Raw genomic sequence first — 17,487 nt, 5'->3', positions numbered from 1 at the left:
GAAGTCAGAGGCTGACTCATTCAAAACAAGTTATAATATACATAGCAGAGGCACTATAAACAATAGTTAGGTTCCAATAGACAGTTTAATCTAAGCTAAATGTTCAATCCCTATCAAGTATTTCAATATCACCTAAATAAATCAGAGGCACTAAATTAATTTATACTGTAATCCAATTAGTGAATAAGGAAACAGAAAAAGGGCATCAAGATTATGTGAGAGATCAAGGAGTTGCTAAAAGAAGTCTATACAAAGCTGATCAAGAACATGATTAGAGGATTGACACCACAAATGGCAGAAGATGAGACTGTTTTGCTGTTGGAAAGACACAGGTTGATAGATGGCAACATAATTTAAAACTAGTTAAACTTAGTGAAATTTATTGATAATAGATATAGCTTAAATAAACAACTGATAATGTTACTAATGTATACAATGTGTAGTGTTATGATGAGTATAATTGGATATGAATATTGAATGGTACCCATGTAAGGAAGATTAGCAATCCCTTTGGATTATACATAAAGGATAATAATAATAATAATAATAATAATAATAATAATAATAATAATAACAACAACAACAACAACAACAATAATAATAATAATTTGATTACAAAAAGGCATTTGACTCACTGCCACATAGTTGGATCATAAAATGCTTAGAAACAACTGGCATTAGCAAAAATATTACATCCTTTACTGAAAAGGCAATGAAACAATGGAGAACTGAGTTGGCAGTAGGGAATGAGAGCTACGGAATGGTTAATATCAAGCGAGGAATTTTCCAGGGTGATTCACTTTCACCTCTTCTCTTCATCATCGCAATGATCCCACTATCAGTAATCTTAAAAAAAATGAAATTAGGCTACCAAACAGCCAAAAAAGCTGAAAAAATTTCGCATTTACTATATATGGATGATTTGAAACTCTATGGAAAGTCAGAAATAGAAATCCAATCATTGACAAATACAGTCCGAGTATTCAGCACCGATATTTCAATGCAGTTTGGCATGGAAAAATGCGCCACTGTATCCATAAAAAGGGGCAAAATCACTGCATCTGAGGGAATTGAAATGCCCAATGGCCAACTAATTAAATGCAAAGAAAATGAAGCCTACAAATACTTAGGCATTCTGCAGTTGGATAACATCAAGCATGGAGAAGTAAAAACTATTGTCAGGCGAGAGTACACCAACAGAGTTAGGAAAATTTTGAAATCTAAATTGAATGGTGGAAATACAATCAAGGCCATAAATACCTGGGCAATACCAGTTATAAGATACACAGCTGGCATAGTTAACTGGACACAAGCTGATTTGGACCTTTTGGACCGAAAAACCAGGAAACTAATGACAATGCACTACAGTTTACATCCACGTGGTGATACTGATAGACTGTATCTGCCCCGAAAATCAGGTGGCAGAGGATTATTACAAGTGAAGCAAACAGTTGAAGAAGAAAAACATGCACTGGCTGATTATTTAAAAGACACTCAAGAACATCTATTAATCGAAGTAAAGAACAAAAATCTACTGAAGGCCCAACAGACAAAACAAGAATACAGAAAAGATGTGATAAAATCAAGAATGGAGAGTTGGCAGAACAAAGCACTGCATGGTCAATTTCTGGAAAAAATAAAAGATAAAGTGGACAGTGAACAAACTTGGTTATGGTTAAAAACAGGTACATTAAAGAAAGAAACAGAGTCACTAATCCTGGCTGCGCAAGAACAAGCTATCCGCACAAATGCCATTAAGGCCAAAATCGAAAAATCCTCTGATGATGCCAAATGCAGACTTTGCAAAGAAGCTGATGAAACTGTTGATCACATACTCAGCTGCTGTAAAAAAATCGCGCAGACTGATTATAAATTGCGGCACAATTCAGTAGCACAAATGATCCATTGGAATTTGTGCAAAAATTATAATATTAAAACAGCAACAAACTGGTGGGAACATCAGCCTGAAAAAGTCACCGAAAATCAGATGGTCAAGATCTTGTGGGATTTCCGTATACAAACTGACAAAATACTGGCGCATAATACACCAGACATCACACTGGTTGAGAAAAACAAGGTCACAATCATAGACATCGCAATACCAGGTGATAGCAGGGTCGCCGAGAAGGAACATGAAAAAATAGCAAGATACCAGGACTTAAAAATTGAAATTCAACGACTATGGCACAAACCAGCAGTGGTAATTCCAGTGGTAATTGGCACACTGGGTGCTATTCCAAAAGCACTGGAATTACATTTAAAACAGTTAAAAATTGACAAAATCACCATCAGTCAAATGCAAAAAGCCGCACTGCTTGGATCTGCACGCATATTACGAAAATACGTTATGACGTCCTAGGCCCCTGGGTGGGGCCCGACTAGTAACCAATGCCAAATCCGGTGAAACAACTGGCCGCTGTGATACAATTGCATAATAATAATAATAATAATAATAACAACTCCGCCGTTGCCGGTCCCAAGCCCGGATGAGAAAGGAGGAAGGTTGGGATCAGGTTGGCATCTGGTCCCGTAAAAAAAAAACCCGCCAACCCATACAATATGGTGAAAAAAACGAATAAGAATTCCATACCGCATCGGTCGTCGCGCGGGTTAACAAGTGCCGCGGCGGATGTTGGGGTCCCTGGACATCCGTCGACAAGTGGGCTACAAGTGGACCAGCCAACAAAACGACAAAAATATAGTGCAAATGAAAACCGTGCCATAATGGCCTGTTACTACAACTCAGAGCCAGAAAAAAGAGGATATTTAAAGCGAATGTATGAATTATGGAAACAACAATATCCAGATTCAAATGTTAGTGAACAACGACTAGCAGATCAAAGGCGATTTATTATACGGAATAAAGTGTTTAGTGAAGTTGAACATGAGGAAATTCAGGCAAATTGCAAAACCCAAAAAACAATATCACAAGCGGAAATAACTGATATTCAAGACACAACTAAAGACACTATAGTAGAACTCCCAGAAGAAGCTCTCAGGGAGGAAATAACATCACCACCACTAGAACCAGTTATCACTGAACCAACTGATGAACTAACTCAAAAACAAAAAGAATTGAAGGATAAGATCATGGAGCATTTTCTGCTTAATAAGGAAAGGCAACGTTTACCATCACTAAAAACTGTGCCTAAGAAAATTTTGGCCCCTATCATGAAAATGGTTAATGCAGTGTTTTCAACAATTGAATCGGGATCCATCTTGGAAACGAACCAGTTAATGTACAGCGCAGCTGTAATAGTCACTAATGAACTAGGCATTAAAATCAAAGTACCTAGTCACATAACAGAAAAAGCATCAAAGCCAAAGTGGAATATCCGATTAGAACAAAAAGTCAAAAAATTAAGGGCAGATGCTAGTAACTTAAAGAACATGCATGAGCAATGGCTTAAAAACAACAAAACCATAGATCGGCTAATCAGAAGATATAGATTGGATACAAGAAACATCAATGAAGCTGTAGAGATTGTAAAACAGCGGATAATAGCTACAGCTAGAAAAATGGAAAGATATGAGGCACGAATCATCCAATATAAACAAAATCAGTATGTCAGTATGTGGTTGTGTATTAAATTTTGGTATATTTTATGATGAAGGATGCTTAAACAATTATAGTCAAATGAAAATGGAAATATAATGATGGTTAAATGTGTAAATATTTGAGTTAAAATACTTAAGTTAATATGAATTATGTTTGTTGACTGTTGAAGAGATGCACAAAAGTCTTTTTGTAACCAACTGATATATTTTCTATAGCATGTAAAGAAGGATGCTGTATTTGTTTTAAATTAAAGATTAAAAAAATATTTAAAAAACAACATCATAATGAAAAGGTAAGTATTAAAAACATTTCACTAATGGTTTAAATTAATGTCAGGGGAGATCAATTCTCCCAATCTGACTGTGCATGTACTATACTCAATAGTAACTCAATTATGATGAAAATACCTTAGATAACCGGTACATTTATTACTGACTGGAAACTCTTTATGGACTTTTTGTGGAAAATGGAAAAAAATGAATTGGTGATTTATGGATCTCATGATTAGAAAGTGTAAAATGTGGAAAGAATGGAATCATAATGTAACTTTAGAATGGGATAGATGATAAATGTATTTGTAACTGTTGTAAAAGGAGATTAGGAGCTGCTTCTTTATTTTTTTATTTTCATTATTTATCATTTTTGTTTAACATTTTCTCTTTTTCTTCAATCTATATTGTTTTTCCTGTTGCATAAAATTTTTCAATGGAAATGCTGAAGATAGTTACATTTATACTAAGGGGGGAAAAGTTGTCCTAGGGACTTTGATTTTTTTCAGAGACAACACATGAACAAATACTGAAATTAACACCATTAAGCACATGAATCCATTTAAGATCAGGGTTTTTTGGAGGGGGACACCTGCAGTCTGATATTTCTGTATAAAATTAAGTATATACAAAATAAGCATATTTACTAAACTTTTTTCTGATGTTATGTTGCTGATTAAACTATAGAAGTATAGGAAACAACTGTTTTGCTTCAAAACCAAATAAATAACATCAAATATGTCGATCAACTCAAAGTCAATTCTTGATAATTATCTACTGCAGTACTGCAACAGGTTTTTAACTATGCTTTTCCAAAATAGAACTTGGATTCATTCTTTCAAAGTTTACATAAAGTAAGTTCCATTTAATTAATAGAATTTAAGAAGTCATTCTTCATAGGACAAAACTTTAAATTTAACCTCTAACCTCTTACCTTAAGTCACTGTTTACTTACTTTTCGAGCAGGAGCAGTAGTAAAAATGTTATGTTCTGGGGGTGGTATTTGTTCTGTGATGAGAATTCTGGATTCATGATTGGAATGGTTTGCAATAGACTCTTCTTTGCTCTCTAAGAAGATGGGAAGCAGAGGATGAAAGATCTGCAGACATTCTACAATAATTCTAGATTTAACTGAGCAATGTGTTCTGGGCATTCTAATCCCATTCTTTTGAAGTGCTGCAGTTAAACATACCAGTATATGTCCATTTGAGTTACTGTATGTTAATCAGTATATATTTAAAAAGCCTTTGTCCTATAGTCTGAATAAAATGTTGCCAATGTGTACCAGTAATTTTCTAAACCAGTGTTTTTCAACCTTTTTTGTGCAAAGGCACACTTTTTTCATGACAAAAATCACGAGGCACACCACCATTAGAAAATGGTGTGTGTGTGTGTGTGTGTGTGTGTGTGTGTGTGTGTGTATAAAAAAAAGAAAGCAGCCCTGGGCTTGGGTTCTCAGTGGACCCCCTGAAGAGCCTTTCCTGTGGCTGGCTGTGGAGGTGGGATCCTAACTCCCATGGTCTCAGAGGGGGAACTTCCCTGTCAATCTTTGTTTTCAAAGAAAGCGGCAGAAGCTGCAGCTGCATCCCTGGCCCTCGGGGCTCCTCTCTGGCTGGGCCAGAAAGCTGAACGGAGGAGGCTGAAGCTGCCACCGCGCGAGCTTCCGGGACCACGAGCGGCAGTGACCCCGCGCTCTGCTTCCCCAGCTCTCCTCCGTCCGGCGGGTGGGGGGGGCAGAGTTACCGAGCGAGAGAAAGTCACCGCCACTTTCCTGCAAGGAGGAAGCCCCCAGGCCCAATCCAACGGGCGCCGGGACCAGGGCCCCACGTTGGCAAGGGGGGAAGTGGGCGGGAGCGGGGCGCGCGTGGCAAGAGCGCCGAGGGGCCAACGGGGCCCGACGGCCGCCAGAGCAGCCCGAGCACAGCGCAGAGGGGCCGCCCTCCAACGGAGCCCGAGACCCTCCCTGCTTCCGCCCGCCGCTATTTTTAGCAATCCCGGAGGCGGCCGGCAATGAGATGCGACGCTCCTCCGAACTGGCGGCTCCTGCGGCCCCGGGGATGCGGCTGGGGCGCGGGGTGGCCTGGAGCGTGCCGCCTCCCTGCCCCCCACCAGGCACGGCCGAGGTAGCCGGGGAGAGGCCGGCCGGCCGACTCAGCCTCTGCCCGCCAGCTGGGACGCAATGCCGGCGGGTGTTTTTCCCACGGCACACCTCACACTATGTCACGGCACACTAGTGTGCCGCGGCACAGTGGTTGAAAAACACTGTTCTAAACTACCTACTGATTTTCCACACATTATTTTAGAAAGGGCTACAAAAGCCAAGGAACTAATAAATTCATTCATTCAGTCTGAAGACCTTTGGCCCCAAATTTAAATAAATACGAAAGTACTTTAATGTAGGTCATGATTGAATTATCAAATAATTGTTGTGCTTGAATTTATGATTAAAAAATAGTTTGAAACTGGTTCCGAGATTTATACATGAATGAAAAGGCAACTTTTTTTGTGTGGATGCTGCACTTTGTTCCAGTCTATTTTAGACTGAACTTTATCTTTAAAATAAATTTTCATCAGGCCTTTAAAAAGAGCTAAACATTAAGTACTAAGGAAATATTAAGTCAAATTTTAGTACATTTCATAAGATGGCAATAAATGATAAGAACATTGTCAAGCACCAATTTCTGGGAATGCAGAAGGCTTTGATAAGAGATGAAGGCAAAATTGTATAAATCTGAATACCAGACATGGGTATACATGCATCCTCCTGTCTACCTACCCCCTCAAAAACCCTACAAACTGCACATCTTGCAAAATATTATTAAGGCCTTTGTAGAAAAAGTATTGTTTTAGAAGATGCACATAAAATGTGAATGCCCATATGAAACTGCAAGAAGTTCTAGCATGCATGCATTTATAATGCTGTATATCTGAAAGTTGGTATCAACAATATTGGCCAGCCAGATACTGCTTGAAGCTACTTGAAAAGGGACCACAAGAATTAAGTGAAACTTACATTTCTTTTATTAAAAGAATAACTCAGTAGAATTTGCTCTGTAGAAGCAAATAATTTTCCAAGGTGACAAATAGCACCAACATTTCCCAAGCTTATGCATGTTCAAATTAGGAGTTCAGAGATGAAACTGATAAATTATGCATATCCATACCATAGGTTTTTGCCCTTAATTCTATATTCTGAGTAATTACTTGTTTTGATGCTACAATTAATAATACAAAATCCTAATATAATGCTGCACTGCAGCAATATATCTTGTGCAGTCTTTCAATTTTTAATCTAGAAAAATATGTAGTTAGAAGTCTCCTAAATTTATGCAGCAACACCATGTGCATTCAAAATGTATGTAATGTATCTAAGAAAAGCAACGGAAGAGGTGTAATTTTTCAGGAAAAAAAAACCCACTGCTGTAAGCAGTCATTTACTATGTGAAGAAGTATGCTTAATTGTGACTGTTCAATAGATTTGAGCATTACTTACTATCTGCCTACCAAAGGAGAAGGGGTGCAATGAATCATTGTCATCAATGCTCTCCTGATTAATGAATTATGAAATTCCAGGTTCTTCCTGGGGAAAGTGGGTGGGGATTTCAAAGGGATGTGTAAAATCATTCCAAATATGAACCTCCATGAAACTGCTGTTTTGGCTATTTAAATTTAAGAAAACCCAGGCCACTTTCAAAGCAGAAAGCAGCCTCTTACTTGGAACAGGTTTTTCTGCATTCAGACTACAAAATCTTGTGAAGTTTCATAATCATTTGTATTCCATAGATGCTGATTCTTGACGCTGTTCATGTAAAATGATTGGAAATATTTGTAGTTCGAATGGTAGATGATGGTGGTGCTTTGTTTTCCAAGCTTGCTGTTTAGCTTTCAAACATTTCATCACCAGGCTAGGTGATACCCCCAGTGGAGCTTCGGTTGAAGCATCTTATTTCAGTTCTTCTCTGATTTTATTTATCTCATGTGGTCATGCGGTCAGTGGATCATGTGTCTGGCTGGCCATGCCATGTGACTGGTATGTCATTATGTGTGAAAGTAATCAGGTGAAGAGGTAGTCAGCGCCGTTGGTTAGTCACTCAATTGATACTGCTCCTTATGGGTTCGTAGGCTGGCTCCAAAGCTGACATGTTTGTTGATAGATTTTTTTAGTTAAATATCAGGCCTTGATGAATTTCTCTTTATGCTGTGTTATGACAGAACAAGAATCATGGGCTATGCCACTACATGCCATGCACCCAAATTTATCAAAGCCTTGTATTCAACTAATGGATCTATCAACAAGCATGTCAACTAGGAACCCATAATAAGCCATATCAATCAAGCAACCAACCAGCCAGTCATATGACCCACCGACCACATGACCACATGAGATCAATAAAAACAGAGAAGAACTGAAACAGGATTATTTTCATGAGCCACAGTGGCGCAGTGGTTAGAATGCAGTATTGCAGGCTGCTTCCGCCGAATTGCTAGTAAACAGAGTAGATAGATTACTAACTAAGTGGGCTAAGTGTAACTAGGTTACTGTCATAAGAAAAAACCCTCAAAGGGGAGCAAACAGGTTTAAATTTACTTAATGGCAATGGAATGCCGTTGGTGGGTACAGAAAAGTAGAGATAGAAACCTGGGAGATGGGATGGATTAAACACTCTTTAATTTTAAAATAGGGATTTCACATTATCAATCTTAATTAGCAGCACTATGAATTTGAACTGTCTAAATAGCACTTAGCACTTAGGCTTATACACTGCTTCATAGTGCTTTACAGCCCTCTCTAAGAGATTTTACAGTGGGTCCTCAGTTTACCCACTTCAGAAGGATGGAAGGCTGAGTCAGCCTTGAACCTAGTGGAATTTGAACTGCCAAATTGCAGGCAACCAGTAGTCAGCAGAAGTGGCTTGCAGTACTACACTCTAACCACTGTGCCACCGAAGCTCATAAGCCTAAAGCTATAGGCTTACATAAAAGTGCTGAAAATGACTTCAACAATTCAGCTTCATAGAATTCTCTTGCTCAAAAAAGAAGGAAAAGAATATCTGTTTTAAATATATTACATTACTTATTTATTTAAATAAATAAATATATTACCTGCCTCCTTTTCAGTATCTGACTCTGAAACTTCATCTTCTTCAGCTTCTTCCTCTTCCTCGGAGCTGGAACTACTAGATTCCTTGTTCTCTTCTTCGGTCTCTAACGATTTCAAAGTATCTGCTTCATAAATAATTTTCTCTTTGCTGAGTATTTAAAACAACAACAAAAAATCAAAGTAACTAGATGGGTTAAGAAATTGAAAATGTAGGATTGTCACAAATTAAATAATTTCTGCGGAAAAGTAGAGTGATTGACTAATTGCTCTTATTAAAATTCATGGCCCGCATTTCAGTATCACAAGTTTATAGCTTTTATGAATATAATGAGGCAGGAAGAGAAAGCCACCGTATTTTTCGGAGTATAAGAAGCACCTTTTTTCCTCTAAAAAGAGGCTGTAAATCTGGGAGCATCTTATAGACCGAATACAGCATTTTTTGCCTCCTAAAGCCCCGCCCCTTCACCAAAATGGCAGTGCATAGCCTTATGGAGGCTTTTAGACAGCTCCTGGGGGCTGGGGAGGGTAGAAATGGGCAAAAAAAGGGCCATTCCCCCCCCCCCAGCCCCCAGCAGCACTCTATAAGCCTCCATAAGGCTATGCATGCATTTTTTTTGATAAAGTAGCATTAAAATGTTAGCATAACTTCAAACAAAAAAACTGTTTAAGAACATGAATTTTAGCAGCTCAAATTAAATTATATTATATTAATTTATAGCATTTATATTCTACTATTTTTCAAGGAAGTCAAGGCATCACATTCCCTCTTACTTTATTCCTCTTAAGAACTACTTGGTATAGTAGGCTGAGCTAAGAAATAATGACTGACCCAAACCCACTTAGTGAGATCCACACCTGATGGGGAACTGAATCAATTTTTTGGGATTCTAGTCTTATGCACCAACCTCTAGTGCTCGCTTCTTCCACCTCATTAATTTAACATCAAATTTCACAATAAACACAAAAACATTTTGGACAGGGAATCTTACTTTTTGAAAAGTCCACTTTGAACTTTACCATTCATATCAGCTTCAATTAATTTGTTTGATTCTTCACTACGCAGCTGTCAAAAATGTAATTGGAAAAATATATTAGCAAACTGTTACTTGTTGTCTTATGGTCTAGCATGTTAGAATAGGCAAATGACAGAATTGCAACTCTTTTAAGCACTTACTTCCTTTTTGTTTAAGGTAGTGAGAATTTATTAAGAGAAATACATAAAACTCAGATACAGACATAAAACAACCTGTATTGAGTCACTCACTATGTTTTTCACAACAAAAACATCAAAGCATTTCTAGTCCAACCCCAGTACCTCATAATAATCTGCTTTTGAAATATGAAACCAAAGAACCAATATTCTCCAACGCATCTGAAGGTAGAATATTTTTCAAAGCACCATGGTAAGACAAGAAGCAATGAATGAAAACTAACCAAGGAGAGAACCAGCTTAGAACTAAGGAAAATTTCCTGACAGTTAGAACAATTAATCAGTGGAACAATTTGCCTCCAGTAGTTGTGAATGCTGAAACACTGCAGGTTTTTAAGAAGAGATTGGACAACCATAGGTCTGAAATGGTATAGGGTTTCCTGCCTGAGTAGGATCCCCCCCCCTTTCTTTACATTCCAATCTCTCCCTCCCAAAAAAATGTCAGACTTTTAGCTCATGAAGTTTGGATAGTTGAGCCATGACAATTGCAATGTAGGGAAAATGAGCAGTGCATATCTATATTTCTCTTTCTCTCTCTCCGCTTCTCCCCCTCCCTCTCTCTCTCTCATATACTGCTTCCTTGGGAAACAAGCCATTTTAAATTCGCATTCATCTTCTTTTACAGTGGCCATGAAAAGATATTCAAATACTGTGATGGGTCTATTCCCTATGACTGTACGGAAATGAAAAGTGAACTTCAAAGAGGTGGGATAGAAAAAGTACTGAGACTTCTAAGTTTGATGTCAGAGAAAACTCCCGAAAATACTGTGGACAACCAAGGAAACAAACAAATGAATCACTGAACAAATCAAGTCAGAATTGTCACCTGAGTACCAGTGATTATACTACTTGTAACACATCATGTGGAGAGCTAGTTCCTCACAGAAGGTTCTAATGCTAGGAAAGGTGGGAGGAATGAAAAGAGAATGATTAGCAGCAAAGTGGATGGACTCAGTCACAGTGCACTATGATGAGTGCAGTATTGGAAGATCTGAAGGTTAGGGGCAGATTGCTCTAGAAAATATTTATGTCTGTGGTCACTAAGAAAAATGGCACATAATCAGTCAAAAAAGTAAATTTACCAATGTTATTTTTACGTTTTTAAACTATCACAAAACACACATTTCATTGCATTGCATTACCTAAGCATAAGAATATGCATGAAATTCTTTGATTAAAAGGGATACACAGAACCTACCATATTCTGTTTCTTCTGCAGCATCTCTAAGTGTTCAACCAATCCCTCATCAGCAACATCAAATGGTGTTTGACCCTAAAGGCATGTATAACAACAGCAAACATTTATTCTGGATTTGGCATTTATTTAACACGAGAAAAAGATTTTTTTATTTCTTTGTGAATAACAAATTTAAAAATATGCAAAACTACTTAGCAAGAAGTGGCAAAAACTTCAAGGTTAACTCTTTTTTCTCAAAAATGCTTTCCATGTATTTTAAATTGTACTAGTTCCCAAATTAGCTTATATTTTACTATATTTTTCATCATATAGCCAGAGAAAAGTATGGAGCTGAAAATATATGGCTACTAGACATATTGGGATATCAAAATGTCATATACTGTTACGTCCAATAAAAAAGAGTACAGTAATAGTATCAAAATTATATATTGTATCAGGTGAATTAGAGCAGATACAATATTCCAAATCCAATTTCCATTTTTTTTTCTGTGACAACTTCTCCATATTAGTCCATGGTTAAAGATTATACCTGTGCTAATCTTAATTGTGCCATCATTTCAGAGGTATTTCCTTATCTAAACAGAATGACCCCAAGTGGGCAAAAAAGGAGTGGGAGGGGCAATGACTTCCTGCCAGCTTCCCCATTGGCTTTCCTGGCAGGGTGTATTGGAAAGCCATGTGACCTCAGCTGACCAACAAAGCACAGCAGCACAGACTAACTTTGCCAAATTTCAAACTCACTGAAGACATGAGTCCCAGATTTTGGATGCATTCTGTAACGTAGACCATTTGAGATATGTCAATTCAAAAACTGTCATATAATGCACCATTTTGCCCAATTGAGAATTACAAACCATCAAACACACAAGAATTTTAGCAGTATGCTAGACAAGCCATGACCCATTAGGTCATCCTTTCAGAGATATTTCCTTACCTTAACACAGAAACAGAATGATCATGGCGGATTGCTATTGTTTGGGTTTTAAAATTAAGAAAATATCTTTTTATTAAAGAAGAAAGATGAGTAGCAAGACTATAGATTTATCACTGCTACATTAATTGAGGAGTTCATAACACAGAGAATGCCAATTATCTATCCTGATTTTCCAGAAACTGGCAGTTTTTCCAGGGAAGGACAGTGGCAGACTCTTTGGCCAATGTGCCAATATCAACAAAAATATTACATTGTGCAAGTCAGGCTTTTTGCCTCACTCTTTCTCTGTTGAGGTCTTGTTGAAGGCAGGTATTGTCATATTGATGAACCCCTGCAGTAATTAATATTTGTCACATACTGAGTTGATCCCTTTCCTCTTCCATCTTTTCTTGCTTCCTTACTCTGTACCTTTTCTTGTAATTCTGGAGATGTGCAGCCTTTTCATTCTCAGTTTCTTCACCTCTCTCTTCCTTACTGCATCTTGATATTTGGAGTCATCTCTTGACTATGAAACCACAACCATTTCTCTTGGTGGTGATATAATTTTATTTATTTTTTAACCAGTGACACAGGGCATGTTTGTGTGCCAGAGAAGGGTCAACTAAAACAATAAAAATATCCAGCCTTTTCTTCTTGCATTTGAAAGTTGGTTTTTCTTTAAGAGCCACGCAATGAGTCAATTCATTGCTGCTGGGTCGGGAAGGGAGTGAGGGATTGCGAGTCTGGCTGGGAAATAGTTGTGGAATGTTGAAAATGAAAAAAAAAAACACATTCGCTCATTTGAGGTATATTGGTTTAAAAATTGTTGCCCTACGATGCATCATTTTGGCTATGTAAAGTTAATCACAACTAAAGTTTCAGTAGTCTACGGATTAATATATCACTATTTTCATAAAAATGTATACACCAACTCTGAAATTCTCATTAGTTACAACCCCCGTCACAAAGAAAACAAAACAAGAAGCAGATGACAACCTACGGTGTGCATTTGTGTCTTAGAGAGTAGGAAATAAAGCTCCCAAGTAACAAAAGAAGAATGCTTACTGATTTCCAAGTTATCTTTATCAACCAGACTATTCACAAGAGTATCAATAAAAAAAACAGAAAACAAATCAGAACTTTTCAGAGGAGTGATGGCCCAGTCCAGAGACATTTCTATTGTCAGATAAATTAGCTTCATTGAATCCATGTGCGATGATTGAATTGAATTGGGGGGATTATTTTTTCCCAAAAACTGCCTCTATATACCATACGAGACATAGATGTTCCATTCATTCTTCAATTGACCACCGAATTTGTTGCCTTGCAGGGAATTGCAACATCCATATGAACCACTGGTTTCAGGACTGTTAGCAGAAAATCTAGATGTTGTGCTAAAATTATCTTAAAAGTTTCACCACAAAAAATTATCTTAAAAGATCACCATTGTTATCATGCTTTCTTGTTAAGTTCCCTTTGCCTCTTTTTCATTATTTCCTTAACTCTCTATATGCCTGATTTTACTATATATTATATTTATAGCAAAATTGGTTTTGCCCAATAGCAGTTTACCCATCATTTTCTCCTGTATAGACTTGGATCCTTTCTCAAAATGGGAAGAATATCAAAAAGAGATTTTATAATACTCATTTTATAAAGAACAAATATTTTTGTTTATGCTGTTGGCCCTGAAAATATTAAGTGAACCTATTACAGTAAATCCATTGTCATGGTCAGGTTAAATTTACAATTTAAAAATAAACATAATAGAAGAAAAATAGTATTTTAAACAGCATACAGAATGCATTTTTAGCTGACACAGCATAAAATTTACTTAACACAATCTATTTAACTGTTGAGTAATGCTGAACCACAGATAATAACATAAATCAATTTTAAAGTTTGTTTAGCTCACGTAGTCAACATTTCTTTTAAAAAACCTTCCTTCTGTTCTGGGAATATTTATGGTATATTGCTAGTCTAGGACTCACTAACCAGTTTATTCCTGATGTCCATATCACAGAGTGCTTCAGCCAAGATAGTGCAAGCTTCTTTCACCCCCCAGTGTGCAGCAGCATGGAGTGGTGTCCATCCATCATTGTCCTGAACATTTATATTAAACCCAGCTTGGATCAAGAGTCTAAGGGAAAAATAGTAAAGATGGCAGCAATTCAGTCTTGTAAGTTAGTAAACACTATAAGCAGCATGCAGTGCATTTGTGAATGAAACTTATCCCATGACAGAGATTAGTGTGATCAAGTGGACAGCTGTAGATGGTAAAAGAGAAATCAAGTTTAAGGTAAAGGGTAAAATAGCTTCTTCCTAATGATGATGGTAATTAATGATCAACCTTACAGATGGAATTGAAGAATCTGATAAAAAAGAGAGCACAACCACATTTTTAGGAAATGCTTTAGTCAAGCAGAAGCAAATCTCAGAACAATGAGCCAAAGCTGAGGCATTGGCATTATCTTGTGGATTAACTTCTGCACAATAACATTTAAAATTATCATGTTAGACCACCATGGACTAATTTAGCTGCAGTTCAGCACAAATATATTCAGACGTCATCTCCAGCCAAGTCTGAAATTAAATCTAAGACTTGCAAATATTTTATCTCTAGTTGTTCCTTCTTCTGGATCAAGTCTTTCTTAGCATAATCTGGGGATAAAGCAGTTTAGCATTTCATGGCCACCATGACAACAAAGGGTGTAAAATCAATCCAGATTATATAACAGGTCTGATTCACATAATCTGGATCTAGTCTTGAACTAAGAGCCAATGGGATTCTGATAGCAGATGGTATTATACTAAACCCATTGGCATGGTCAGATTACTTTCTTGTAATCATGATTTGTTAGTCCTACCAAAATCTTCAGAGATCATTAAAATGCCCACTTGACTTTCAGAGAGTGCTTAGGAAATGAGCAGGCAATTTAACAGACATTCTATTCAGCACCTAACTAAGTAACACAATATAGGCAAGTTGAAGGCACTAGATAAGATAGTTTTCAAGTGGCTTCTTTCGATCTGCTGATCCAGGGCCTTGGGATGCTCTGGGAGACAAATCAAAGTAAGGGGCATATAAAGCAATGCTGCAGAAAACAAATAACAAACACAATTGGCCATGGTATACAATAAGCTCATATCTGAGTCTAAACTATGTCAAGTGTAGCAAAAAGTTGGTGCTTCTTGGCATCTAGGGTATTAGTGGAATGCCATTCAACCACATTGCCATTTTTGGATACAAATGGGACAAAAGAACTTAGTATTGACCTCTTAGACTTTATTGTCTAAAAGCACTTTATTGATAAAATCATTACAGCTCATTTGGGGTTAAACACTGGCTGGCTGGCTGGCTGGCTGGCTGGCTGGCTGGCTGGCTGGCTGGCTGGCTGGCTGGCTGGCTGGCTGGCTGGCTGGCTGGCTGGCTGGCTGGCCGGCCGGCCGGCTGGCTGGCTGGCTAGACTCTGAAGAGATGGCATCCTGTGATAACATCTGAGATTTGTCTAATTCTGGGAACTTGTTAAAATGAAGAGCATCCTCTGTAAAAGAATTCTGCCATGTGTGATCTAGGTCCACATATCACTAATAGGCATGAATTTGAATTTGAATTTCCTTTATTTGTATGCCGCCCTTTTCCCTGGGGGGACTCAGGGCGGCTCACAATTCAAAAAGGGAGGGGGGGAAAGACAAACAGTATTCCAATATGGAAACAATACAACATATTAAAAGAGAGCACAACAGTCACACAATTCGGGTGGGGTTGGAATCTTAACCCCAGGCCAGCCGGGACAGCCAGATCTTCAAAGCGGCGCGGAAGGATTGGAGGGTGGTGAGGGTCCGAATCTCCACGGGGAGTTCATTCCAGAGGGTCGGAGCAGCCACCGAGAAGGCTCTCCTCCGGGTAGTTGCCAGTTTGCACTGGCTAGTAGATGGAATTCGGAGGAGGCCTAATCGATGCGATCGTATCGGTCTAGTAGAGGTAATTGGCAGTAGGCGGTCTCTCAAATACTCAGGCCCACTACCATGAAGGGCTTTATAGGTGATAAGTAGCACCTTGAAGCGCACCCGGAGATCGACAGGCAGCCAGTGCAGCTCGCGGAGGATAGGTGTAACGTGGGTGAAGCGAGGTGCACCCACAATCGCTCGCGCGGCCGCATTCTGGACTAGCTGAAGTTGCCGAATGCTCTTCAAGGGCAGCCCCATGTAGAGCACATTGCAGTATTCCAGCCTAGAGGTCACAAGGGCACGAGTGACTGTTGTGAGGGCCTCCCGGTTCAGGTAGGGACGCAACTGGTGTACCAGGCGAACCTGGGCAAATGCCCCCCTGGTCACAGCTGACAAATGATGTTCGAAGGTCAGCTGTGGGTCCAGGAGGACTCCCAAGTTGTGAACCCTGTCTGAGGGGCGTATAATTTGACCCCCCAGCCTGAGAGATGGAACACTTGGCCAATTCGCGGGAGGGAAACACAGCAGCCACTCGGTCTTTTCTGGATTGAGCACAAGCTTGTTGACCCCCATCCAGTCTTTAACAGCCTCCAGACCCTGGTTCATCACATCCATCTCACATCCATCGCTTCGTTGAGTTGGCACGGGGCGGACAGATACAACTGGGTATCGTCCGCATATTGGTGGTATTTTATCCCGTGCCATCGAATGATCTCACCCAGCGGTTTCATGTAGATGTTGAAAAGTAAGGGGGACAGGACCAAACCCTGCGGCACCCCATACGTTAGGGGCCTAGGGGTCGATCTCTGCTCCCCAACTAACACCGACTGCGACCTGTCCGAGAGGTAGGAGGAGAACCACTGTAGAACAGCGCCTCCCACCCCCACCTCCCGCAGTCGTCGCAGAAGGATACCATGGTTGATGGTATCAAAAGCCGCTGAGAGGTCAAGGAGCACCAGGATGGAGGCATGGCCTCCATCCCTGGCTCTCCAAAGATCATCGGTCAACGCGACCAAAGCGGTTTCTGTGCTGCAGCCAGGTCTGAAGCCTGACTGGAAAGGATCGAGATAACTGGCATGGAGGGGGAACTGTTAGGTTCAAGTAGTGAAAGTCTTTGGTATGGCGAGAGTGATATTACCATCAATCCTGTCAGGCCCCAAGAACCAAGAATGACATGTAAAGTTACTTAAGAGTTGTTTCCTTTATTGTTCTTTACCTATAGACAGGATCTTGCCAGCCTCAAGCTATTATTTGCACAACTACAGATATACCCTGGGAATAGCTAG

The 17,487-nt window shown here is 39.1% G+C and overlaps 1 protein-coding gene across 11 annotated transcripts in view; it reads right to left on the bottom strand.

Moving 5' to 3' along the window:
- PPP1R12B (protein phosphatase 1 regulatory subunit 12B) overlaps window positions 1–17,487 on the bottom strand; it is a 112,449-nt gene that overhangs the window by 77,271 nt on the left and 17,691 nt on the right. For all 11 annotated transcript variants that reach the window (XM_087720202.1, XM_087720208.1, XM_087720200.1 and 8 more), the window contains exons 5-9: window positions 14,246–14,390; window positions 11,338–11,412; window positions 9,919–9,992; window positions 8,932–9,077; window positions 4,784–4,896 (exon numbers count right to left, since the gene is read on the bottom strand). In XM_087720202.1, coding sequence (XP_087576328.1) covers window positions 4,784–4,896; window positions 8,932–9,077; window positions 9,919–9,992; window positions 11,338–11,412; window positions 14,246–14,390 — 553 coding nt within the window. The remainder of the gene's footprint in view (window positions 1–4,783; window positions 4,897–8,931; window positions 9,078–9,918; window positions 9,993–11,337; window positions 11,413–14,245; window positions 14,391–17,487) is intronic.

The sequence above is a fragment of the Thamnophis sirtalis genome, unplaced genomic scaffold (genome assembly GCF_051295495.1).
Source record: "Thamnophis sirtalis isolate CommonGarterSnake01/CBP01778 unplaced genomic scaffold, rThaSir2_p1.2 scaffold_7, whole genome shotgun sequence".
NCBI classification, from domain to species: domain Eukaryota; kingdom Metazoa; phylum Chordata; class Lepidosauria; order Squamata; family Natricidae; genus Thamnophis; species Thamnophis sirtalis.
This window is presented reverse-complemented; position numbering and strand designations above follow the sequence as displayed.